Here is a 25782-nt window from a genome sequence, read left to right as displayed (position 1 = left end):
ACAAAGATTTAAACCTAAAGTTAAAATATGAAGATTGAAAATATTTCTTCATGTTGGAACTTTTGGAAGGGTTGGAAAAATACCACCAAAACTACCTTTGATGTCGAGAAGAAACCATTATTTTGGGAGTCATTCGCCAAAACTTTAGCCTCTGATTCGGACAAGCTGCTTACCATTTCATTGATGGATGCTTCAAAACATGATATATAGACAACATAACTACAAGTGCACTATTTCTTATGTTGGCAGTCAAAATACAACAAGATAAAATTAAATAAGCAACAAAAATGCTAATCTGAGATCAAATGTATCTTAACACACCTGCAATTTGTAATATTATCAAACAATTTAAAACAAACTATGTTACCACTTATTATACGGAACAAATCACAAGTGGCAAAAGGGGCAAATGCTGCCACATCACACATTAATTTTACATAAAAACATAGATACACAAGATTATTGTGTGCCATATTTGAAATTTATCTACAGCGAAGAAGCCAAGCCTGTGCAGTCTGAATTTTATACCAAACAATCATTTGCAGTCACCTTAGGGAGGAATGAGCAACATAAACTGGCCTCAAAAGATGAGCTAAGAAAATTTATCAACCTTGTAGCACATTTGTAGTCTCCATGGGCAGCAACACCCCATAAATATGCAGGCTCCATGTTTGTATGCAGGGCATCTTGATCACATTCACACCTAGAAACATAGCACAATATAAACAGTGGTCAATGATATGAGTGGATAATATATACAAAATAGTACTCAATGCCGCATAACACAATACAAACAAGAAAATTACCATATTGGGCATTCACTTAGCAGAATTTATGTGCAGAACATTCATCCGACTACTTGAAGGACCAATTTTACTGCTCCCTTGCCCATGTCTATGGTTTGCAGCTTCAGCGGACGGGGAAGGCTTCAAGGAGTTTCTTCTTGATGCCTCAAAAGAGTATGAAGTAGAAGGGATGGGTGCTTCACCAAAAATCTAAAAAAATAATAAACAGATTAAACATTGCTCATTAAACACTAGTCTATTCACAAGTTTGAAACATAAAAGTATGCAACTAAAGAGTTATGACTAAGTGTTTCACGGAGTCAGTAGCAAAGAATGAGAACTTAAAACAACTTACATTTTTGCCAAGAGGATTTTCAGAAGCTATATTTTTACCACCGGATGATTTAAATTGAAACTTAACACCAGAAGTAGTAGCATTGTCTGATTTAATTTGCTCGGCTGAGACATCCCCTGAATAAGCATTAATCGTTGCCAATTAGTAATAGTGAACAAGACATTTTATTATGCCGAACAAAAACTGTTTTTCAAAAAGCACCAACCTTGGTGGTTATCAACATCCATGGGCATTGCCCGGTTGTTACTCACTACAGGAACCGGCTGCAATATGACAAAATATGAATATTTTCAGATGCATGGGAAGACCCAAACCCCAATATTCACACACAGATATAGCAAATATACTTACGGATATGTGAGGCTGGACTCTACTCTTTTGAGACTGCTGGTACTTTAAAATTGTCCAATCAAACACATAATCAAATTTGTAACCTGTCATACACAAAAAAGGAAGAAATGTGTGGGGAAGTTACATTTAAGCATAGATAGGAATTCGAGGACAAATATAGCTAACTTTACCACAACGAAATATAAATTTTGCCTAATGGAGGACCATGTATATTATTAATAAACAAAACGCGCATATAACATCAGTTTTTTGTTATGGTTTGGCCTTGTTTTATAAAATAAAATTTAGGTGAGTTGAGTCCTAGAAGCTCATTAGGGTCATGCTTACATCAGAAGTGGGATTTGAATCCCCATCTTTGTGAAATATGAATTGAACCCTTACCAACTGGGCCAAACTTCGTTTGCTTATGATACGGGCATTGAACATGGCTAGTATAGAATATAAAGATAAATTAATGAACATCTATGATCACCTTCACGAGCAAATAATTCTCGAAATAGGCGCCTCAAGAATCCATAATCAGGTCGCTGATCAAAAGTCAAAGAATGGCAATAATGAAAGTATGAAGCAAACTCTACAGGATGAGATTTGCATAAAACCTACATAAAACAGCAGACAAATATGATTGTGATAAAAAATAAAAATAAAAACCTTCAGAATAGATATATGGACAAATTCTTACCTCAATAGGAGTTGATACTTTCTTTTCACATATTTTATCATACTTTTGCTTCTTCGTCGCAGCCTTAAGGTTTTGCCAAGGAAGGCTAAACACAAATATTCAGTAGACAAAAGTCAGAACATATAATTATGTTGCTCTCAATAGGTACATGCAAAAACTGCTTCTGGAGGCAAAATAGCTAGATAAGAATACCATACCTTCCTCTGAGGAAGTACAAAAGCACATACCCCAGTGACTCCAAATCATCCCGCCGGCTTTGCTCTACAAATAAATAGGCAGTAAACATAAAGAAAATGATTGCATTTAGTTTGTTGCAAAAAGTTAAAATAATTTCTTCCGACTTACCAATCCCAAGATGAGTATTGCAGCTTGCATACCGTGCAGTACCTGTTAAGTTTTTGTTCTCCCTGTGTGGTACAGTTAAGCATTAATTTTGGGTATTTTTAGGGGAAGAGAAGAAAAGAGATAAAAGAGAGATATCCCCACACAAAATATAATGCATTAATTTAAATTGATTACAAAACTGGTTGGAATATGATAATAACTCAGAATCAGAAGAAATAAATTTTCAACATATATCAAACCCAGTAAAATAAATGGAAACAAAGAGAATGAATTAACAATGGTAGAGTTAAAAACCTGTAGGGGATGTGGCGATTGGTTGCAGAGTCCCGATATCGTTTTGCAAGCCCAAAATCAATTACATAAACCTGACATGTACAGCATAATCACTTCAATCTGATGCAACAAATAGTTTGGGGAATGACAGGGTCAGTCAACTCTAAATGTAGGGAAACCATTAAAAACAGGATATTCACCAGGTTTGCCTTCCGACCAAGTCCCATGAGAAAGTTATCCGGTTTAATATCCCTGTGTAGGAATCCTTTAGAATGCACGTACTCTATTCTGGTCATCTACACCCAAATAAAAATTATGTTACCTTTATAAATGCACACTTCCGTCACTTGGCATCATAACCACACAAGACATAAAACAGTGGCATCATGACATATCTTTGTGAGACGGACAAAACTAAAAAACATTGTAAGGATACAACATCCGGAACTAAAAGTGACGAGGGTTACCATTTGATCAGCCAACATCAAGACAGTTTTGAGAGAGAACTTCCTCCCACAGTAAACAAAAAGATCCTCTAGACTAGGCCCCAACAAATCCATAACAAGCACATTGTCTTCTCCGTCTACACCACTCCATCTAATGCTTGGGATACCACCTGCATTAAACAAAAATCCAACATTTTCAATTCAAATTTCACCTACAGCATAACAATAACAATACCAACTCACTCCCGTAAAAAAAAAAAACACCAACTCACTCACTCACAACAATAAGAGCAAGAATAAACACATTTCTTAAAGTAAAGTTATTATTAGAATAAATCAATGTTGTCAATAGCAGATTGCGAAAAATTGTGTTTTGTTCAAATTCCACTACCCTACAGTGCTATCGCACCGGCATTTAACAATACTTCATACCCAATAGACCATTGCAAAACAAGAGCAATTTGTTCAAATTCCACTCCGTTAGAGCAATACAGCGCTGTCATTTGACACCATTGGAGTAAAAACTCAAACAAGTCTCCTTAAAAACAGAGACCTATTTGATGCTGCTACAATATCTCATATACAGGTCAAATTAGTACTTGACACAAACTAAATACCCCCAAAAGACTAAATTACCCGATAATCAAGATATTGTAGCATCAATATAACACTTTTCATTTCTCAAAAACCAAATATAACTGTGTTATATCTCAATGACAAGTTCAAACCTATACTCTTATATATACTTCTGGAGAGAAAAAAAAGGTGTGTCCGAGCGTCATTGTCTGAAAGCAACACCAATATTTGTAATTACCTTTAATTTCTTTTATTTTCAAATTATTACTGGTGTCGACCTGTGTATTTGTGGTGTTTGTGCTCCATAGATAACAATACACAAAAAATGAAGAAAAAAAAACACAAGAACCATACTTCCTCCTTGAAGAATATTATAGAGCTTGGCTTCATAAAGCAATTGTGGATGCTTCGTTTTACCAGTCTCCTGCAACAAACACAAAACCAGCAAACAACAAAATCAATACACAAATCCAAAACCATAAACACCTCAATTTATCCATCAAATTAAAAAAAAAACTATAAAAAAAAGTCGAACGAAACGTACGATCTTGACGGCAACGATCTCGAACGTATCAATATGAGTAGCTACAGAATGAAATAGAATCAAAATCAGAACAGGTAATAAAAATAAAAACCGTTTGAGAATCGATTTGATCGAAGAAAAAGACATACCGAGATAGATTTCACCGAAGGATCCGCTTCCGATCTTTCGACCTAGCTTGAACTTCTCGCCGATGATTCGATCCATTATCGGTATTCTGAATGAATCTGATGATAGTATATCTCTTACAAGCAGAATAAAACCCTAAACTATAGTTACATAGATAGATACAGGATAATAATAATACAACAAGGGGAAGAAGAAGAAGAAGAAAGAAGGTAACGCTAATACGAGTAGCCGGTAGCCACCGCAAATGGAAGTATGAATTCAACACGCGGACTACTTTTGTCTCTTTATCAATCTCTTATTACATCTTCTTCTCTCTTTTTTACTTTATTTTGTTTTATTTTATTAAAAGCAGAATTAAATATTTATTTTGATTATTGAAAATTATAACTTTTTTTACTATACATTTTGATTATAAAAATTGGATGTTAGTAATAATCTATTTATATTACTAATATAAATTAAATTAACAGTATAAGCCTTTATAATAATTAATCTCTTTAAAGTTATAGTTTATAATTTATAAATTTATATTATAATGAGTTTAATGGTAGTGCACAGTGTAAAAAAAATATTACACATGCATCTAATCAAAATACTTTAAAGTGTCAATTCATATAAATAATTTAAAATTTGATAGTTGATTTGACTGGATACATGATTGTCATTGGTTGACAGTATAAAAATAATTTACATTGTGCACCATCCATTTTCTCTATTATAATTTATAAGTTTTATTATTAATTAAAAAATATCATTTTATGATTGATGTTTATTTGAAAATTTGATAAATAAAACAAGTTTCTATTGATACCATAGATTAAACTAGAAAATATCATGAAACATATTTGTGTGTATTTAAACATTTGATCAACATTTTACTATTGAAATGATGGGTAATATTTGAAGAATATGATGGGTAATATTTGAAGAATAACGATGTGACTTTGAACAAGATTTTAGAATAAGAGTTTGAAAATGAAAGTGATTGAAATCAAAACGCGGGACGAAGTAAAATGACAAAAGTTGTAATGCGAATTCAAAATATAACTTAATGCAGGAAAAAATGGTTGAATGTAAAAGTGTTTTAAATTTATAAATGTGGAACACATACGTATATTTTCTTCACTCGTTTCTCAAATGCACGGATACTTTGAGTTTACAGAAATGTGAGTACAATTGTGGACCCCCTACAACATGAACATGAGCCACTTTATATACTAATCTAAAATAACTATCTACGAACTGTCGACTAACCCTATCATGACACGTCGCAATCTCATGTAGTTGTTTTCTTCGACGAGTCTCCGCGTGTCTTCGAGTAACTGTTCATCTCAAATTAATTCTCGTTCTTTCAACATCATTCAAATATCTCAACTACTTTGACTGGTCATCGGGAATTGACTCAATTATGTCAAAATTACCAGGATTTATGATGATGAGACAACACACTTTATAGTACTTCCAAGTCAACATTGTTTCCATTATAATGATGAACTCCAACCTTAGCCAACATAGCATAGTATTCAATCAGGCGACAACTGATCAGCATACTCAAAATTTCGCTATGTCCTCAAACTTTAACAATGTTCTTCGACTTCCAGCTATTTCGACATTATACCAACTCAACCTCCAGTTGGCTACATTCAATTCCAACCCTCCACATGGTATACTTATTATTTTCACTTTCCATTTATAGTTAGGTCGAAAAATCCAAGGTAATAGATTGCCCCCCAAAAGGCCATGTTTCAATTCGGATCAAGCAAGAGAGACGTGGCATTTTTATCGTATTTTTCGACAACGCTTTCACTCCTGCTGACGCCATTGTCACCATTACCCCTTTCATGGTGCATTGTCATTTTCAACGAGATTTGTTTAGAATCTCAGCATCACTCATATTTCCTAGGAGGTCATGTGTGTGCACGCCTGCAGTAACTACTCCCACTCATATCAATGCTTCGCTTCGTAACCCACAAAAACACTTTAGAAACTCCATGCGACTGCCATATGTCTGATTTCTAACATGCAACGAAAAAGGTTACAAATACCCAATTCCAACTCCTTGCTCTTCTTTTTCACTTAAGCTTTTCTATAGCTTTCTTACGCAGAGCAAACCCTTTCATTTTTTCTTCAAAAATCTTCAGTTTCATCAATGGAAACCACTAAAATGATGCCTTCCAAGTCTGATACAGAAAAGAATCTGATAGCCTTCACAATTCCTCCAGATGCGGATGAAGAAGGCAGAGATTACATCCAAGAACCTCCACTATCAAAAGAAAAAATTGTCATCTGGGAAAAACATGTATTCATCCTTTTTTCCATGTCTAATAAGCTTTTTGCTTTCTTGGGGCCATATTTGAATGTGAGGTCGAACATTGGGAAAGTTACATGTTTCTTCCCAGGTTACTCAGTCACCATGCCTTCAGCATTTGAACAATGCACCCTCGACTTATCCTTTATGGACAAACATGCACGTGTATTTCGATCTGGCTGATCGGTCACCAATTCTACTAGTTTTCTGATATTTATTCGGCATGAATCCGCGAAATCGGTAACACTTTGTGTTTACCTTCTTATTATTTTGTCAAGTAAGTTTTATGTTCACATTTTCATTCGTGTTTGGTTATTATTTTTAGTTTATGTTAATTTATTAAATTTTATGCTTTCTTTTAGTAGTTCTGTTGGTTTTTAGGTTCAAGCAAGAATTTCCAAAGACTCGTCAAAGAAATCGGGCGTTCTGGAATCGCGGAGAAGGATTTTTGGAAGATACAGTGACCCTGACACGGCCATCCGTGTCGCCTGACATGACCCTTATCGCCTCACACGGCCCATGTCAAGAGAAGGATAAAATAAGATGTTTGAGCAGAAAAACTGTGGGATGACACGGGTGCCCGTGTCAGCTGACACAGCCCGTGCCAACAAGCTTGGCATGTGCATTGTTGAAGTAGAGAAACAGTGAGCCAACACGGTCGGCCGTGTTGCCTGACATGGCATGTGTTGGCTTGGATGCCTCATCTTCTGATTTTCTTTGATTTTTAGATTTTCTGACTCCTAAGGGCATTTTGGGTATTTTATACATCTATTAATCGATTAGTGACTATTTAGAGGACTTTTTTAGGAAAAGAAAAAGGACTTTGGCACGGCGAAAGGAATTTGACGATTAAGATTGGTACTATCAAGGGTTTCGGAGAACGGAGGTCCTTCAAGAGCCATCGCGATTGAAGATCAACGGAATCCCCATATCTTGTAATGTCTAATTTGAATATTGTATTTTCTTTGAATACTATGAGTGGATAAACCCCCCAATGCCAGGGGGTGTCCCTGATTTGATCATGTAATGACTTTGAATTCCTAATTCCCTCAATTTTATGTTTGTTATTCAATTTAGTTGTGCAATGTTTTTAATGCTTTCGTTATCAGACAAATAAGGATTGTTATACGATTAACAATTTGTGAGATCGTAATTGTTAAGGTTTTTGCACGATTAAACTTTAGTAGATATCACATAGAGATAGGGATACCCTATAATTACTGGATATATCTTGTTAATTCAAAAGCTTGGTTTCATCATAATTCCCTAAGGACTTAGATATCTTGTGGAATTAATATGCTTTTGGTGATTGTAAATAAGCTTTTAATGTGTAAATATAAATTGGTTATTACTTTTTAATTCCATTTGCATTTTTCAACGAATTTGGCATGAGCTTCAGATTGATATGTGTACGACACATTTTATGTTGCCATAGAGTATTCTTGGATCTATGTATGCTTAAGGGATTCCTTATATAGCCTACATTATACAACTCCATGTATCATAGGTATTGGTGTTGCTATTTTGTTGGTCATGTTTGTTATCTTCATGGATTCTGCGGTTCTTGGCTCATAGTTAATAATAGTATAAGGATAGCTTTTGGGTCCTCGCGTAGAAACCATGTTTTAATGGCAAGAGCACTTGTTGGCATTAGGGAGAATGAGCTTATTTGGATCATGGCTTATAATATGGGGATTGGTCAAAGAAGGAATTTTCGATCCTTCATATGAGTAATTTAATGCTTCAACAAACATCAACTTATTTGCAGATTAACAAACTGGCGTCGGTAACAATTTCAATATTGAACATCTATGCGTTGTGTTATCCAGATTACATTGCATTTTCCGCATTTAGTTTTCAATTCCGGACTGTGTTATATTTGTGTTACTTTTGATTGATGCTTTGTAAGTAATTTTATAAGTGATATTTGGTTTGTTGCTTGTTCATTTTCTTTACATTTAAATCGTATTTTAATCCGCGGATTCGATAATGTTACATCGTTATGCCGCTTAAAATTCAATACATCAATAGAATATTTTCACCGTGTTATGATTTTGCGTATGACATTTATCATGTTGTCATTACGTACAAACCGGTTTTTTAGCACATTGCGATTTACTTACTTCAATCATTTTTAATTTAATTAATTAATTAATCGAGATTTGTTTAAATTAGTTAATTTAAATAATTAAATTTTATTATCTTTAATATTTGGTTTAAATCAAATAAACTTGATAATTATTTTTGACTATATTAAATAAGTGATTTAATCGAATTTTAATTATTTAGTTTTATTAATTATAAATCGATCGATTTCTTTCACCTTTGTCTCAATAATCATTTTAAAACCAAAACTGTTCCATTTATCATTAGATCATAATCACTTTCAATTATATTCCACTTCGTTTCATTTTCAATTCAAAACCTTGATAAACCATTAAAGTCACAATTCTCGATTCAATATCTAGCCCCATTCGCATATCCTTGTAAGTCGATCGCTTTTAAGCATCACCATCAACCTCACATAGCTTACTCTCGGGCTTTCTTACAATGAGACCTATTCGATTTTAATTAATCGAGTAGATGAGTGATTCACTAAATATAATCTAATTTATCCATAAACACAAATTCAAAACCTCGATCCAGCATCGAGTATTCTTATTCAAATCAAATTAAAATACCTAATCACGACTAAAAGTCACTTCATTTAGAAATGAAATGAGGGATGGTTTTGAGCCTTCAACTCCTCTCCTCGATTGTTTGAATACGAGTTATCTTACTCAGTTAGTCAAACCATTGTCATTTCTCTTGAAAATCCTAAAAAACTTAATTAAATCAAATCATCTTCGTAATATAAAAGTGATGAAAAGGGGGATGGTCTTGAGCCTTCGATTCCTCTCCTCAAATACTTGGATATGAGTTGTCTTACCCAGTTACTCAAGTATTTGTCGTTCATTTAAAATACATCAACCATACACAAACTTATTTTCATAATCAATTAAGGATGAAAAGGGAAACGGTCTAGAGCTTTCGATTCCTCTCCTCGATTATTAGGATATGAGTTGCTTTACTCGACTATCAGAGTATTCATCATACATTCAAAACACCTTAATTATTATCAAATCCTTTTACAATTAAGGATGAAAAGGGAGATGGTTTAGAGCCTCCAATTCCTCTCCCCGACTATTAGGATACGAGTAGCCTTACTCGACTATCCGAGTATTCGTCATCCGTTCAAAATACCTTAACTATTATCAAATCCTTTTACAATTAAGGATGAAAAGGGAGATGGTCTAGAGCCTTCAATTCCTCTCCTCGACTATTAGTATACGAGTTGCCTTACTCGACTATCTGAGTAATCGTCATCCAACAAAAATATCTCAACACATCAAATCTATCTTTTTCTTGCCCACGTGTGATCGAAACCAATCAAACAAAAAATTCAACATATTAACTCAACTTGTCACCCCCGTGTGATCAAAACTCTTTTCAGAAAGAACACTGTTTAATCCCTTATAATACGCATAACAAACTAGTGCTTAAGCCTCCGCCGAGAGTAAATAAGCCAACATTTAGCCTTTAGAACGTGATCTAAACAGTTGTTCACTAAAAGACACCAACAAGTTGTAGTTCCCCGAACTACGAATGCTCTGATTTCCTTATTGTACCATAAGGATACATAGACACGAGATTGCGAGATCTTGGTGTTAGCTGGAGATTTCGACCATTAGGTTGAAGTTCTTTGAAAATATTATGCTTTGGAGAATAATATAAAAATGGCTTTGTGAAGCTATTTATTAAATCCTTTTCTTGGGAGAAAGGACCTTTTTGTCGAAGCTTAAGACTTAGAAGATTTTAGGATCTCCACAAGTTCTCTTCGACATCGGCGTTTGGCAGATTCGAAGCTTCGAGCGGGAAAGAATTGAAATTCAAACGAAGTAGTTTCGTCAGGCGAACACGTGGAAGCATCTGAGACACGCAGCGCTTGAAAATGTCGAACATGGCAATCATCTGTGTAGATACCGTTAGGGTCGAATTGTTATAAATAGGAGTCTTAGTTTTTAGATTTTGTATGTTCAAACTGATATACAAAATTCACTAAAAATACTTAAAGTACCGGAGCGAGAGAAACGAGTCTTTGCTGAAAATGTATGTATGAAGAACACCATGATTACATTTCATGTTATCTTTTTAATGCAAGTTACTTTTAATACTGTCTTTATTTCTATTTAAGCCTTCTGTCGAATTGCTTTTATCTTCAAAATCTCTCATCATTGCTTTTACCTTTACATTTACATTTTGTCAAACTTTTATTTCCAGCACCTTTTCAAACTTAAAACCTTTTACTTCAAGTTATTTATCTTTACTTTTGCCAATTACCTTTGTTATCTTTAAAAAAGCTTTTTTTACAGAATTACTGCCATTTATCCTTTATCTTTAAAGTCATAAGCCTTTAGATTTCGTTTAGAGTTTATTGTCGAAACACCTTTTACTTTGTACCATTAACGCTAGATAAAGAACCCTAATTACCATTCATAAACCAGAAACAAACTTAATCATGAATCAAATCACCATAACACTAGTTCTTGAGACACATGTTCTAGGATCAATCTAGTCGATCCTGTAAGTTACTAAGATTAATAATATTGGAGGACTAGTGGTTGTTTGTCAGAAATTACTGGTAAAAAAATTGGCACGCCCAGTGGGACCGTGTCAAAAGAACTGTTAATTATAATAGTTTGCTTTACTTTTATAATACAAAATTGTTGTTATTCTTTTGAGTTAAAAATCATAGTGTCGCATGAACCTTAAAAGTGGTAAGATAGCCAACAGTTCGCAACCTATAACCAAAAGAAAATACACAAAAAAGATGGTTAATACAACCAGTCAAGGGGAACAATTTCCTCCCCAGGGAACAGGCACAGTCGGAACAAGTCGATTGATGCATCCACTGAGATCCCTAGTACACAGGCCATACCAACATCTGGATCCTTGGCCTTAAATAATTCGACAACAATACCTATTATGTCAAGCATAACAGACATTTCTGCAAGTTCAATCCCTGGCCCGTTTTCGACAATTGTCGGAACCCAACCAACACCTATTACCCCTAGGCCACCGGGATTTGAGAATTTTAGGCCTTGGAGAGAATACCCATATGGAATGCCATCTACTTCCATGGCAGGACTTTAAAATAATACTTCCATATATACTCAACCCCGTAATACGGTTATTTCGCCAATTCAAAATTCTGGTCCTGGCATGAACCATGTAGGTCGAAATACCCAATCATAAGGATTATCCACCCTATTACCTACCCTTACAACAAATAACCAAGCAGCCTTTAGACAACAAATGGATGCTAGTAACCATGATATGGTAGGAGTTCTTGCCAGAGAAATGAATACCATTTTTTCTCCCCTAATAAAGAATGTAAATAGGACTAACAATGATAATGCCCAATCATACCAACAACTGTCAGCGCAGATGGGACGCATAGCAGATTTCCTAGGCGCCCCCCAGTCCTTTGTTCGACGCAGACCAAACCAAGTTATAATCCAGGAAGAAGAACCAACTATAAATCAGGTTCGACCACCTAGACAAGCGCCTGACGAAAGGGTCATGGGGTCAAGATTAGAACAACAGCCAGTTCGACAAGAAGTCCCTGAAGTACAACCTAAGAGAGTAACGATGGTTAATATAGACCAGGATGTAGACGAAGTAATTCATAGGGTTAGGCAAGAAAACATGATGGAAAATAACTTAACTACTATGATAGAGAGAATCATGGCCCATAATGGTTTGAATACAGGACTTCAACGGCCAAATTATACCTCTCCTTTATCAGAATACGCCCTACAAACTGAATTACCAAGGGGTTGTAAAATCCCTAAGTTCACCAAATTCTCAAGGGACACTAGTGAATCCACTATAGAACACATAGCCAGATACATGACTGAGGCAGAGGATTTGGCGAACAGTGAGAACCTAAGAATGAAATATTTCCCCAGTTCATTAATGAAGAATGCCTTCACGTGGTTTACAACTTTGCCACCAAATTCCATAGATACTTGGCCTCATTTGGAGAGATTATTTCATGAAAAATTCTACATGGGCCAAACTAAGATAAGTCTTAAGGAATTAGCCAGTATTAAAAGAAAACTCACTGAACTTATAAATGATTATCTGAATAGGTTCCGTTTGTTGAAATCTAGATGCTTTACAGTAGTGCCTGAACATGAATTGGTCGAAATGGCCGCTGGAGGGTTAGACTATTCCATTAGGAAAAAGTTAGATACCTAGTACCTAAGAGATATGGCCCAATTAGAAGACAGGGTTCAACAGGTCGAATGTTTAAAAGCTGAAAAGGCCAGAGCGAATAAGAATTATAAGAAAGAAAGGGTTGCTTATGTCGAAGTCGAAGATGAGGAGTCTGAAATCTCTAATGACCCTTATGGTCTCGAGGAATTCGAAGTAGATTTGGCTTAATTAAAAGAAGCACCACCTTATGCTTGTAAATTACTTACACCTTCGAATGGTAGGAACCTTGTCGAAACTGAAAAGAATGATAGATATCCTAAAAAGACTTACACATTTGATGTTACCAAATATGATGAAATCTTCGATTTATTAGTAAAAGATGGCCAAATGATAGTGCCTCCTAATACCAAAATTCCTCCGTTAGAACAACGAAAGAAAAGAGGCTTTTATAAATATCACAATTTTTTAGGCCATAAAACCTCACAATGCTTTCTTTTCAGGGATCTTATTCAGAATGCAATTAAGGATGGCCGCCTCAAGTTCGCTGACAGGGGGAGAAACCAGATGAAGGTTGACACTGACCCCCTTAACATTGCTGACACAAATTATGCCGAACCTGTCGAAATCAACATGATTGACATGGTGGAAGTGGAAGCTGTGAAGGAAACAGGAACTGAAGGCTATGTGCTAGTTGGAAACAGGCTACTGATGGCCTAAATAATGATGTTCCCTTTGGAATTTCTGTCGAAGGTGAATAGGTTGCTGATGTCGAACCAAAGACCATTGAAGGTCTTAATGGGAAGGCAACTGAGGCTACTGAGGGCCTAAGGAAGAAATTTAAGGAAATTTCAATCGCTGATGGCGCCAATCTAGGTGTCAACATGGTGGATCTTAACCACCCCCCCCCACCCCCAAGAGATGGAGGAAGTGTAGAGGTGTCTAAAGATAGAGCAAGAGGGAATTCAGTTTGGCTATCCCAAAGCCAATGAGAGCCTACGTGAATACCTTTGGAGGTGTCACAAAATAAATTCTGACATGTTGATGTGCCCAAGGTGTAGCATCATGATGTGTCGAACGGTGGCTAAGGACTATGAAAGATGGCAACGAACTAAGACTGGGAGAAATTAGAGAAAGGAAAGCCAACTACTGAAGGTGTATCCCAAGCCTGGAGAAAGCCTTCTTGGTTTTATTATGCATTGCTACAAGTACGAAACATAATGCTTGATGTGTCCCATATGTGGGGCAGTTTACAACAGGGAATTGGCTGAAGCGTTCGAGAGAATTCCATCTAACCAAGGTTGGGATGGACACGGAGGTAACCCGAATATGTACATATTCGACAAGAGGGGAGTTCCTATGAGGCAAGACAACCCTCACCCAAGGGCGAAAAGAGTTACGTTTAAGCTTCCGGCAGAAGTCCCTAAGGACAAATGGACTTAGGTGGGGTCAAAGAAGGGAAAGTGGAAAAGTTTTGAGGATGGAGGAAGAACCTCTTAGGATTATAGAAAATAGTTCCAAGCATCTAAGAGAGAGGCTATCAGACTAGAAAACTACAAAGGAAAGAATCCCATGTCAAGGTCCCAGTGGAGAAGACATCAGAGGTTGAGGAAGGCTGAAAGAGAGATGACTTCGAGGGAGATTGGAGAATCCAGCAATAGCAAGGTCCCCTCAAATGTTACAAATTCGACCAAACCCCCTGTAGGAAGGAAGTTGTTTTCATCGGAAAACAAAAACACAAATCAGAAAGTTCAGGAGGAACAAATAAGGGAGGGAGAAATGCTCACTGACGACTTTGAGTCCAACGGAGTGTCATTTGTTAATATAAATTGCAATATGGTATCAGTTCTGCCATACGAATATAATCAGGAGACAAAGATTGAAGACAATGAGGAAGCAGATGTTGTGGAGATGGCGAAGCATAAACCTGTGTGTTACTATGTTCTCAACAACGGCGTTGTCGAAGAGCAAAATGCTCTTTTTGAAAGGCCTCACCAATGGATGCAGAACCATCTCAAGCCCTTATTCATTAGAGCTAAAGTTGAACATGTGAGGGTGAACAAAGTCCTAGTGGACGGAGGAGCAACAGTCAATCTGATGCCTCAATTCATGTTAAAAAAGATAAGTATGTTCGATACTGATGTTAAACCTCACAATATGTTATTGTCGAACTATGAGGGTAAGATAGGGTAGACTCTGGGTGTCATACAAGTAGATCTGACTGTTGGATCAATCACAAGACCAACAATGTTCATGGTGATACCTGCGAAGGTGAATTACAACTTGATGCTAGGAAGGGAATGAATCCACAGAATAGGGGCAGTTCCTTTGACCATGCATTAGAGGGTATCTATCTGGAGAGAAGATGGTGTAGTAGAAAATGTTGAAGCTGACCAAAGTTACTTCGTGGCGGAAGTGAACCATGTAGATAAGAAGAACATTCGACAGGAACTTGGCTCATATAGGACCATGCCACCCAGCTAAAGACATCTACTCCCCAAATAAAAATGCTTTGTATTTCTTGACTTTACATCCCAATGGCTTTCAGTGGGATAGGGAAATTATGGGGGACCCAGAAGAAGGGGAGTCATCTGAAGTACGACCAACAGGCTAAAATGAAGACTTGGATTATGCCCGAGTCTTCTTTTTTCGAAAAGATTTTGGCCTACACGGCTGAGAACAAAAGTAAAGCGGCTCTCGAAGCCGAGATAACTAACATGGCTGACGAAGCCACATATGGTGAAATTTATAATGTAGGACCTGGGGAGTACTTTAAACCAAACCCCCATAACGAACAGGTGCCTATGGAATTAACAGACCAGAGGTTAGATGCCATCTATGACGGAGAGCCTCTGGGATTCGAAAAAGATCCAGTGACGTCGAGTGCGAAGATGTTAGCGCAAGATCCCCTTGAAGAAATTGATCTTGGAGATGGGAGCACAAAAAGAATCACCTACATCAGCACTAAACTGGACCCCAAGTTGAAAGTAAGAGTAATTAAACTGCTAAGAGAAAACAAAGACTGCTTTGCTTGGGACTACGACGAGATGCCTGGTTTGAAGAGGGAACTGGTCGAATTGAAGCTGCCTATCAAGGATGGCAAAAAGCCCATCAAGCAGACTCCAAGGAGATTCGCCCCAGAGATCCTCTCAAAGATAAAAAAAGAGGTCGAAAAACTTCTTCGATGCAATTTCATCAGGACCACAAGGTATGTCAAATGGATTGCAAACATAGTTCATGTAATTAAAGAAATGGCTCTTTAAGAGTATGTATAGATTTTCATGATCTAAATGCAACAACTCCTAAAGATGAGTATCCAATGTATGTGGCAGAGATGCTGGTTGACTCAGCTGCAGGCTATGAATATCTTAGCATGCTTGATGGATATTCTGGCTATAACTAGATTTTCATTGCTGAAGAGGATGTTTCCAAAACAACCTTTCGATGTTCAGGGGCCATAAGCACTTATGAGTGGATAGTTATGCCCTTTGGTTTAAGAAATGTTGGGGCAACATACCAGCTAACAATGAATTCTATATTCCATGATTATATAGAGATATTTATGCAGGTTTATATAGATGATATTATGATAAAATCTATATCAGATGAAAATTATCTAACCCATCTCAGCCAATCATTCGAAAGAATGAGAAAACATGGCTTAAAGATGAATCCTCTTAAATGTGCATTCTTTGTGCAGGCTGGAGATTTTCTGGGCTTTGTGGTCCATAAAAAGGGGATAGAAATCAATCAGAATAAGACGAAGGCTATTATGGAGACCAAAGCACCATCAACTAAGAAAGAATTGCAATCATTATTAGGAAAGGTAAACTTCCTGAGAAGATTCATCTCAAACTTAAGTGGTCGAACTCAAGCCTTCTCTCCCCTCCTACGTCTGAAACAAGGGAAGTTCGAATGGAATCATGAACATCAAAAGGCATTCGACAAGATCAAGCATTATCTGACGAATCCTCCTATCTTGTCACCACCATGTGGAAAAAAGCCTATGCGATTGTATATATCAGCTTCCGACACTACTATAGGTAGCATGTTAGCATAAGAGAATGAAGATGGCATCGAAAGAGCCATTTATTATCTTAGTAGGGTTTTAAATGATGCAGAAACTATATACACTTCAATAGAAAAGTTGTGTCTTTGTTTGCATTTCTCTTATACTAAACTCAAGTATTATATAAAACCTATTGATTTATACGTCTCTTCACACTTCGATGTCATTAAGTATATGTTATCGAAACTAATAATGCACAGTCGAATTGGCAAATGGGCATTAGCCCTTACTGAATACTCTTTAGCCTTTATGCCTTTAAGGGCAATGAAGGGACAAATAGTATCAGACTTTATTGTAGACCATGCAGTGGTCGAAAGTCCTCAACTTCAAGTTGAGTTAAAACCTTGGAGATTATTATTCGACGGTTCCACTCATAAGGATGGAAGTGGAGTTCGGATCATGATAATTTCTCCTGATGGAATTCCAACAAAACTCAAATATAGAATCGAAGGTCCCCTTTGTTCTAACAACGAAGCAGAATATGAAGCCCTTATTGCAGGACTTGAGGCTTTGTTGGAATTGGGGGCAACTAGGGTCGAAATTAAAGGAGACTCATAATTAGTAATTAAGCAACTAACGAAAGAGTACAAATGTATAAAAGAAAATTTGATTATGTACTTCGTCATTGCAAATAGGTTGCTCAATTTTTTTGAATATATAGACATAAAACATGTTCCTAGAATAAAAAACTAAGAAGCTAATGACTTAGCACAAATAGCTTCAGGGTATAGAATTTCAAAAGAGAAGCTAGAGGAACTTGTCGAAGTAAGAGGAAAAGCAATGGCTGCCAGATTGTCTCCAACAGATTTGGAAAGCACTCAGTTAGGATATGCTAACAAAGAAGAGTTTGAAGTACTGGCCTTTGATACCTTAATGGATACATATTGGAGGAATCCAATTATTAATTATCCCAAGGACCCTTTGATAGATACAGAAAGAAAAACCAAGTACAGGACTTTATCTTATGTTTTGATGGGGAATGGATTATTCAAGAAAACCCCTGAAGGGATCCTGTTGAAATGTTTAGGAAAAACAAGGCGTACTTAGCATTATCTAGTGTACATAGTGGAGCATGTGGAGCACACCAGGCATGCCATAAGATGAAATGGTTGCTTTTCAGATATGGAATGTATTGGCCCACCATGTTAAAAGATTGTATAGAGTTTGCTAAGGGTTTCCAAGAATGTCAAGTACATGCAGGAATTCAACATGCTCCTGCAAGTGAGCTTCATGCAATTATCAAGTCTTGGCCTTTCAGAGGTTGGGCATTAGATCTAATTGGGGAAATTCGACCTACTTCATCCAAAGGTCAAAAGTACATCCTTGTAGGAATTGACTATTTCACTAAATGGGTTGAAGCAGTACCTTTAGTAAACGTGGATCAAGAAACTGTCATTGGATTCATTCAAAGGCAAATATTATATAGATTTGGGATCCTAGAAAGTATAACAACAGATCAAGGATCAGTTTTTACTGGTCAAAAGATGCAAGAATTTGCAAAGAAAATGGGTTTCAAATTATTAGCATCCACACCTTATTATGCTCAAGCCAATGGGCAAGTCGAAGCAGCCAATAAAGTAATAATTGGTTTAAAGTACATTATCATCGGCGTAATCTGAATGAACTGGTTGATTTGGACGAAGAAAGGTTGCATGCATTAGAAGTATTAAGAAGACAGAAGGAGAGGGTAGCAAGAGCATACAATAAGAGGGTCAAAGGTAAAACTTTCATTATCAATGATTTAGTTTGGAAAGTTATATTCCCTATGGATCGAAAGAATAAAACATTAGGAAAATGGTCTCCACATTGGGAAGGACCTTTTCGAATTTTAAAAGCATTTTCAGATAATGCATACGAAATAGAAGTAGTAGCAGAGGATCGAAGAATCCTAAAAGTAAATGGGAAATACTTAAAGAAGTATAAACCATTTATACATGAAGTTAAAATCATAACAACGTAGTAAGCAAAGAACTATCATAGTCAAGATGGTGAATATATTTAAAACTTCAAATTTTGCCAAGAAGACTTTGTCTTAATCAAATTACAAACAAACAAAAGTTGAATAGAGCGAATACAAGTGAAAATCAGAAAGGGATAGTGGCCTTCATCCGATCATACTTTATTTTCGCCAAGCTTATCTTGTACTGAACAGCAGCTTGAACCCCTTTGAGGCGTGCAATATCTTCATTCATAGCAGTAGCCTTTTCGACGTGATCTATGCTCTGCTTCACTAGATTATCAGCTTCAGTACTATCCAAGCCTTGGATAGCAACCTACTTCGCCTTAGCATCAGAAATCTTCTTCTGCAATTCTGCAATGTGAGATTCCCAAAGTTGTATTGAAGCAGTATAGGTGTCAAATTCTGCTTGGGCTGATTTTCTGGAAGCGGCTAACTCCTCAGAGGCTTTTGAAGTTTGAAGGGCGTTATCAAACTCAGTAGCTTGAGCTTGTTCAGTTGATTGAAGCTTTGCTTTGGCATCCACCTCCCTATGGTATTCAACACAAACTTGGTCAATGAGGTTCTGAATGTCGATAAGGGCTTCACCTATATCAGTGGGGCAAGCAGTGATGTTGATCTTGCTTATCAGCTTCTTTATGCCAAAGCTTTCTCCCACATCCTTATTCAATTCTTCAAAGAGATCTACATCAAAAACAGCCTTCTTCACCTGCTTAAGGAGTTCGTCATATGATGCTTCGTTTGCACTAGCACAAGAATGGGTCGAAGCTCCATAAATGCTTTTTTATGAAGAAGATTCTCTTTGAGCCATCATCAACCTTACGTACTTGAGGGGATCATTTTGTTTCAAAGCATTTTTCTCCTCCTCAGTAAGTGATATAGGCGAAGTCTGGATTGTGGATGATCGAACATTAGTTGGATCTGGGACTGTTTCGACAGTAGCATCATCAGTTCCAGTCTGATTTCCTTCAGGATCGGCTTCTCCCTCACTCATGTCTTCATCTTGGTGAAAGTACCCCTCAATCTCATCAGAATCCTGATCATCTTCGTCAGCGTAATCTGAAGGGAACGTAACTCTTGGAGGAGAGTTACTGGGAGTATCCTCAGAATCTTCTTTCTCTTCTGAATCCTTCTCTTCAGCTTGCTTCAAATCTTTTTTACCATCTTTGTCAGGAGAAGAGGTTTCTTGTTTGTTCTGGACATTATCTGCTTCGAGATTTTGTACTCCAGTCGAAGATCCTTTGTTTTGAACAACATCGTTGATTGTCGGAGGAGGAGATGGATTCATATCGCTCGAAGGATCACTCTGGTTGGCAGTAGAGATGAAAGGAGTAATAGGTTTTTCCTAAAAACAAAGTGTTAGAATAAAAAAAAAGTTTATCGAAAGATAAAAGATTCAAGATAAAATTTCACCTGTTGAGCCTCAGGGTCGGAATCATTACTCCCAATGTGCTCCAGCACTACGCCACCAGAGGGCTGAGATTGAGTTTCCTTTGAAGGAGGAGGGAGAATCTTGATTTCGACACCTTGTTGATTGGTTGTTTGGTAAAAGGCAACTGTTGCCTTATTTTTTTTCTGATTCTTCTCAAGTGGAGTTGGAGGAGTTTCTTCTTCATCTTCTTCGACAAGGGTTGCACTTTCAGTTGGGACTTTTCTTTTCTTTGGCGTTAAAGGAGGCTTGCCAATACCCTGAAAGAGAAAATTATAAACAGTTAAAAAAATACGAAAGAGACAAAGAAGTTATTTGATGTAATACCTTTGAACTCTTCTTTGTTTTTTCTGGAGCAGCATCCTTGGTAGAAGGTGCTCCCTGGCTCGAAGAGGTAGTTGGCTTAGAAGCAGTATTCGAACTAGTTTTCGCCACAGGCTTCTCTTTCTTCACCATCTTCCTTTCAACAACTAAAAAAGAATGTGAGTTAGTCGAAACATGCAATGTTTAAAAGATTAGTAAAATACGAAAAGGAGTCGTAAAACCAAGAAATCCAAACATTCCACACCTTCACATGTCAGAGAGGTAATTCTCACTGCATCCAAGTCAAAGTGAAGAAAGCCTTTGAAACTGTCTAAGGTATGTTTGGTTGCAACTACTCTTTTAGCAGGTCTTTGTTGGTCATTTTTCAGTTCATTAAAAATGTTCCCACATGTGAACCAATCTGGGTAAGGGGGAAAAATGACAAAGAAAACTCTGCACTGGGTAAATTTGGAAATTTGGGTGGTTCGAACTCAAAGGCCAAATCATATTTAAATTCAGGTTTTACACCTTTGGAAAATTTCTTTTTGGCAACTCATTTTTCAAATTTCTCTTTTAAAACTGGAGTTGCGGAACAGGCGGTTCGAACAAGTTCCATTGGGTTATAGACAGTTTCAAAGTACTTTTGGAATGCTTGGATTTCTTCAGAACGTGTAAGCTTACCCTTGTAGACATTTTCCTGCAAAGATGAAAAGGTCTTCGTTAGACGTTCCTTGATTTCAGCAGTAGTAAACATGTTCTTGGAATAGAAATTTGTCCACCAAGTGGCGAACCCATTGGTAGAGTGGAATGATGGTTGGTATTCTATTAATTTAATTCAGTAAAGTTTGCATGGAATTCCTTGTATGTTGTAATGTCTCGAGCGCTCCAATCAGTCCCTGCACATCATATCTCGCGCTTTTGATTGAATAGAGAGATAGGAATGAGTTGACATAACCCAAATTGTCGAGAGACAAAATTAGGTTGGTAAGCCAACAAGCAAACATGGCTCTTTACTAGCAAGATCCTTGAAACAAGCGGCCTTGGGAAAAGAAATGCACGCCATATATCTTCGATCTCTGTGTTGGCGTCCTTAACAACATCTTTAAGCGAAGCAGTGAACCAGGAAGGACCATGGGTTCGACTAGAAAATGGAGCCATCGAAGGAGAGAAATTGTGACGCTTCGAGAACATCAGGGTATATTTGGTGAGGGAAGTTTGCAGATTGTCAACATCATCAACTGGAGTCAACTGAAGGAGTCTGGTGCCTTCAATGCTTCGATTTACTATCTCTGGGGAATTTTCATCAACATTTCCATGTGTTGGCAAAGAGGGTTCGAAGGTGGCATTGAGCCACAATTGAAGAAGCCAATAAGGCCCAGATAGTAATAAGTTTATACCAGCTTTATACTCCTTTAACTTGGCACTAGCAGACCCTAGACTCTCATACAAACTAGCCAATAGAAGTTCACTTAAACACACCTTTCGATCAACGTGCAATTGATTAGCAAGTGTTAGAAATCTCTTTGCAACTTGCAGAGATTTACAGCAGAAGAAAAACTTGGATAACCACATACTCAAGAACGCTATATGTTCTACGTCGGAAACTTCTTCCCCATCAGCATGATATAAACTAATATAAGTGTTGAATGAAGCATTCTTGACGTTAAAGTCAATTAAGTTTTCGCAATCTTGATAGGGGTCGAAAGTTTCTCCTGTCGGAGGGAGTCCAGAAATAACAGCTACGTCGAAGAGCGTAGGAGTTATCATTCCACATGGGAGATGGAAAGTATTATACGTACTATCCCAGAAATGCAGACTAGATAGTAACAAAGGTTGGTAGTAGTTAAACCCTAGTTTCAACATCTGAATCAGGTCGAAAATGCTCAATTCTTCTCCAAAATTGAGCTTTCTTTTTCTCAACTTTCGTCAACCAAGCTAAATAAGATTTGTCTAAAGTTGGACAAGAACGAAAGGGTCTGAAACTATCAGTAATATAATCTAGTTGAAAAGTCTCTCTTTCTACACTAGGAGCTGAAGAGGTATCATCAGAGGTTTTTTCCTTAGCAGACTTAGTGGATTTTTAGACTGAATCTTCAGCATTTCTCGAGGAAATAGTTTTGTTTGCTATGGGTTTTGTAGTGTGATAACAAGGAAAAAACTCTACGCAATTCTCTAAATGTCCTTCAGGAACTAATGGGCCTAAAAATCCTAAAGTATTTCCAGAAAGTAAATAGGGAATCATTACCTGGGAAACATATATTGCTTTATGTTCTTTGATGAGTTTTGGAGGAGTAATGTACTCCCAATTCCCAACAGTTATGATTCTGCTTGTTGGAATGTTTTGAGAAGCAGAACTCTTTGAAGATCCAGCGCCTTTAATGTTCTTTGATTTCTTCTGTTGTTTATTAGAAGACATTGTTATGGGTTTTTGAGGTTTTGAAAGATTAGGGTTTTGAAGAAGAAGAAACGTTTCAGAGAAGTTTGGAGATGAACTCAGGTTGAAGATGAAGATTTTCGTAAAAAAAAAGGAAAAAGGAAGTGACAATGGGCTTTTATAGTGTTAACCTACGAGCTGGTTGGTTACACCTTGCAAAGGTAGTGGGCCACGTGGTGGCTTTTTTGTGAAGAAGGTGCAGGGATTACTGTTCATTCTTCTTGGAAGTTGAAATTCATGATGTTAATAACTGCACGCACGTCTTGATGAGACGTTTTGAAAAAGTAAGTCATGATTGATTGACAGTTATGGACTTTTAGGTCTATGAAAGGTCTCTAGTCGAAATCTGGTGATTACAAGAAATGCCCATTTCTGCATTAATTCGAAATAGACATTTATTGGGGGCAATTTGTTAGCTGGAGATTTCGACCATTAGGTTGAAGTTCTTTGAAAATATTATGTTTTGGAGAATAATATAAAAATGGCTTTGTGAAGCTATTTATTAAATCCTTTTCTTGGGAGAAAGGACCTTTTTGTCGAAGCTTAAGACTTAGAAGATTTTAGGATCTCCACAAGTTCTATTCGACATCGGTGTTTGGCAGATTCGAAGCTTCGAGCGGGAAACATTTGAAATTCAAACGAAGTAGTTTCGTCAGGCGAACGCGTGGAAGCATCTGAGACACGCAGCGCTTGAAAACGTTGAACGTGGCAATCAGCTGTGTAGAGACCGTTAGGGTCGAATTGTCATAAATAAGAGTCTTAATTTTTAGATTTCGTGTGTTCAAACTGATATACAAAATTCACTAAAAATACTCAAAGTACCGGAGCGAGAGAAACGAGTTTTTGCTGAAAATATATGTATGAAGAACACCATGATTACATTTCATGTTATCTTTTTAATGCAAGTTACTTTTAATACTGTCTTTATTTCTATTTAAGCCTTCTGTCGAATTGCTTTTATCTTCAAAATCTCTCATCATTGCTTTTACCTTTACATTTACATTTTGTCAAACTTTTATTTCCAGCACCTTTTCAAACTTAAAACCTTTTACTTCAAGTTATTTATCTTTACTTTTGCCAATTACCTTTGTTATCTTTAAAAAAGCCTTTTTTTTACAGAATTACTGCCATTTATCTTTTATCTTTAAAGTCATAAGCCTTTAGATTTCGTTTAGAGTTTATTGTCGAAACACCTTTTACTTTGTACCATTAACGCTAGATAAAGAACCCTAATTACCATTCATAAACCAGAAACAAACTTAATCATGAATCAAATCACCATAACACTAGTTCTTGGGACACATGTCCTAGGATCAATCTAGTCGATCCTGTAAGTTACCAAGATTAATAATATTGGAGGACTAACAGTTGTTTGTCAGAAATTACTGGTAAACACTTGGCGAGCACACTAATAAAAAAAACCTCCCTTTTCCCCCTTCTGAGGTTTCCATCCATATTTTCAATCTTTTTATCACTCGAAGAAAGAAAATAACATTCAACTAACATTCAAATCACAAATTGAACTAAAAGGTTCCCGTTGAGTACAACGGACGCGAGGGGTGCTAATACATTTGTCCCACCTCAAAAAATGATGATAATGCGATCCCTCGCGATAGGACGCGGAAAAAATGTTCGAAACAGAGTCGCCACCGAACTTTATTCATTCCGATGAAGAAATAGGAAAATATCGAGAAAACCTCTAAAAAATAGAATAATGGTCGTCGCAACCATATTCGGATTCGGGAGTCGATTACGCAAGGGGAAGGTATTAGCACCCCTCACGTCCGTTGTACTCAACGGGAACCTCTTAGTCTGATTTTGCTATTTGACTGTTAATTGATTGTTTATCTGTTTGCTTCGAGTGATTAGAATTGATGATAGATATGGATGAAGACCTCAAGAGGGGGAAATGGGAGGTTTTTTATTAGTGTGCTCGCGAAGATACAGTAATCTCCTGCCTACGTATCCTTATGGTGCAATAAGGAAATCAGAGCATTCGTAGTTCGGGCAACTACGGTTAATTGGTGTGTTTTGTTTTGATGAACGACTGTGTAGGTCGGCGTTCTAACGGCTAAACGCTGGCATGTCTACTCTCGGGGGAGGCTCTAGCACTGGTTTGTTGTGCGCATTAGAAAGGATTGACAGTGTTCTTTTGAAGGGTTTTGGTCACGCGGGGGTGACAAGTTGATTGATGTGTTTGGGTGTGATTGGTTTCGATCGCTCGGGGGCGAGAAGTTAGGTTTGATTTGTTGAGATGTTTTTGGAGAACGACGAAAGGTTGAGCAATGTGGTGTTCACCAATCGTCCAATTCTTTCGAGGAATAATAAGGCGTCCGCCTTTTAGTCCCTTTTCATTCGAATTATTTTGAAAGTTTGTTTGTGGATGTTGAATATGCACGGTAGTGAGGCGTACGCCCCCTACTTGCTTATCCAAAGAATAATGAGGCGTACGCCACTTATTCCCTTATCCAAGTTTATTTAGCGTGTTTTAATCGGAAGTCGATAATTTGTGCAATATGGCGTTCGCCAATTATCCAAATA

General features: G+C 37.0%; 2 protein-coding genes across 2 annotated transcripts; one reads left to right on the top strand and one right to left on the bottom strand.

Annotated features, from left to right (window-relative positions):
• Positions 1 to 296: 296 nt before the first annotated feature.
• On the bottom strand, positions 297 to 4796 carry LOC127117440 (casein kinase 1-like protein 3). The gene is made up of 15 exons (XM_051047459.1): positions 4486 to 4796; positions 4358 to 4398; positions 4168 to 4237; positions 3259 to 3407; positions 2992 to 3087; positions 2813 to 2883; positions 2519 to 2580; positions 2371 to 2434; positions 2174 to 2258; positions 1964 to 2090; positions 1492 to 1574; positions 1346 to 1403; positions 1141 to 1256; positions 807 to 995; positions 297 to 703 (listed from the first exon to the last, which is right to left on the bottom strand). The coding sequence occupies exons 1-14, from the start codon at positions 4559 to 4561 to the stop codon at positions 819 to 821; spliced, it is 1275 nt and encodes a 424-aa protein (XP_050903416.1). The 5' UTR covers positions 4562 to 4796; the 3' UTR covers positions 297 to 703; positions 807 to 818.
• A 7350-nt stretch (positions 4797 to 12146) lies between these two features.
• Positions 12147 to 14041, top strand: LOC127092745 (uncharacterized). The gene is made up of 4 exons (XM_051031635.1): positions 12147 to 13057; positions 13334 to 13471; positions 13553 to 13742; positions 13811 to 14041. The coding sequence occupies exons 1-4, from the start codon at positions 12147 to 12149 to the stop codon at positions 14039 to 14041; spliced, it is 1470 nt and encodes a 489-aa protein (XP_050887592.1).
• Positions 14042 to 25782: the final 11741 nt, after the last annotated feature.

Source organism: Lathyrus oleraceus, chromosome 1 (genome assembly GCF_024323335.1).
Source record: "Lathyrus oleraceus cultivar Zhongwan6 chromosome 1, CAAS_Psat_ZW6_1.0, whole genome shotgun sequence".
In the NCBI taxonomy this organism is placed as follows: domain Eukaryota; kingdom Viridiplantae; phylum Streptophyta; class Magnoliopsida; order Fabales; family Fabaceae; genus Lathyrus; species Lathyrus oleraceus.
This window is presented reverse-complemented; position numbering and strand designations above follow the sequence as displayed.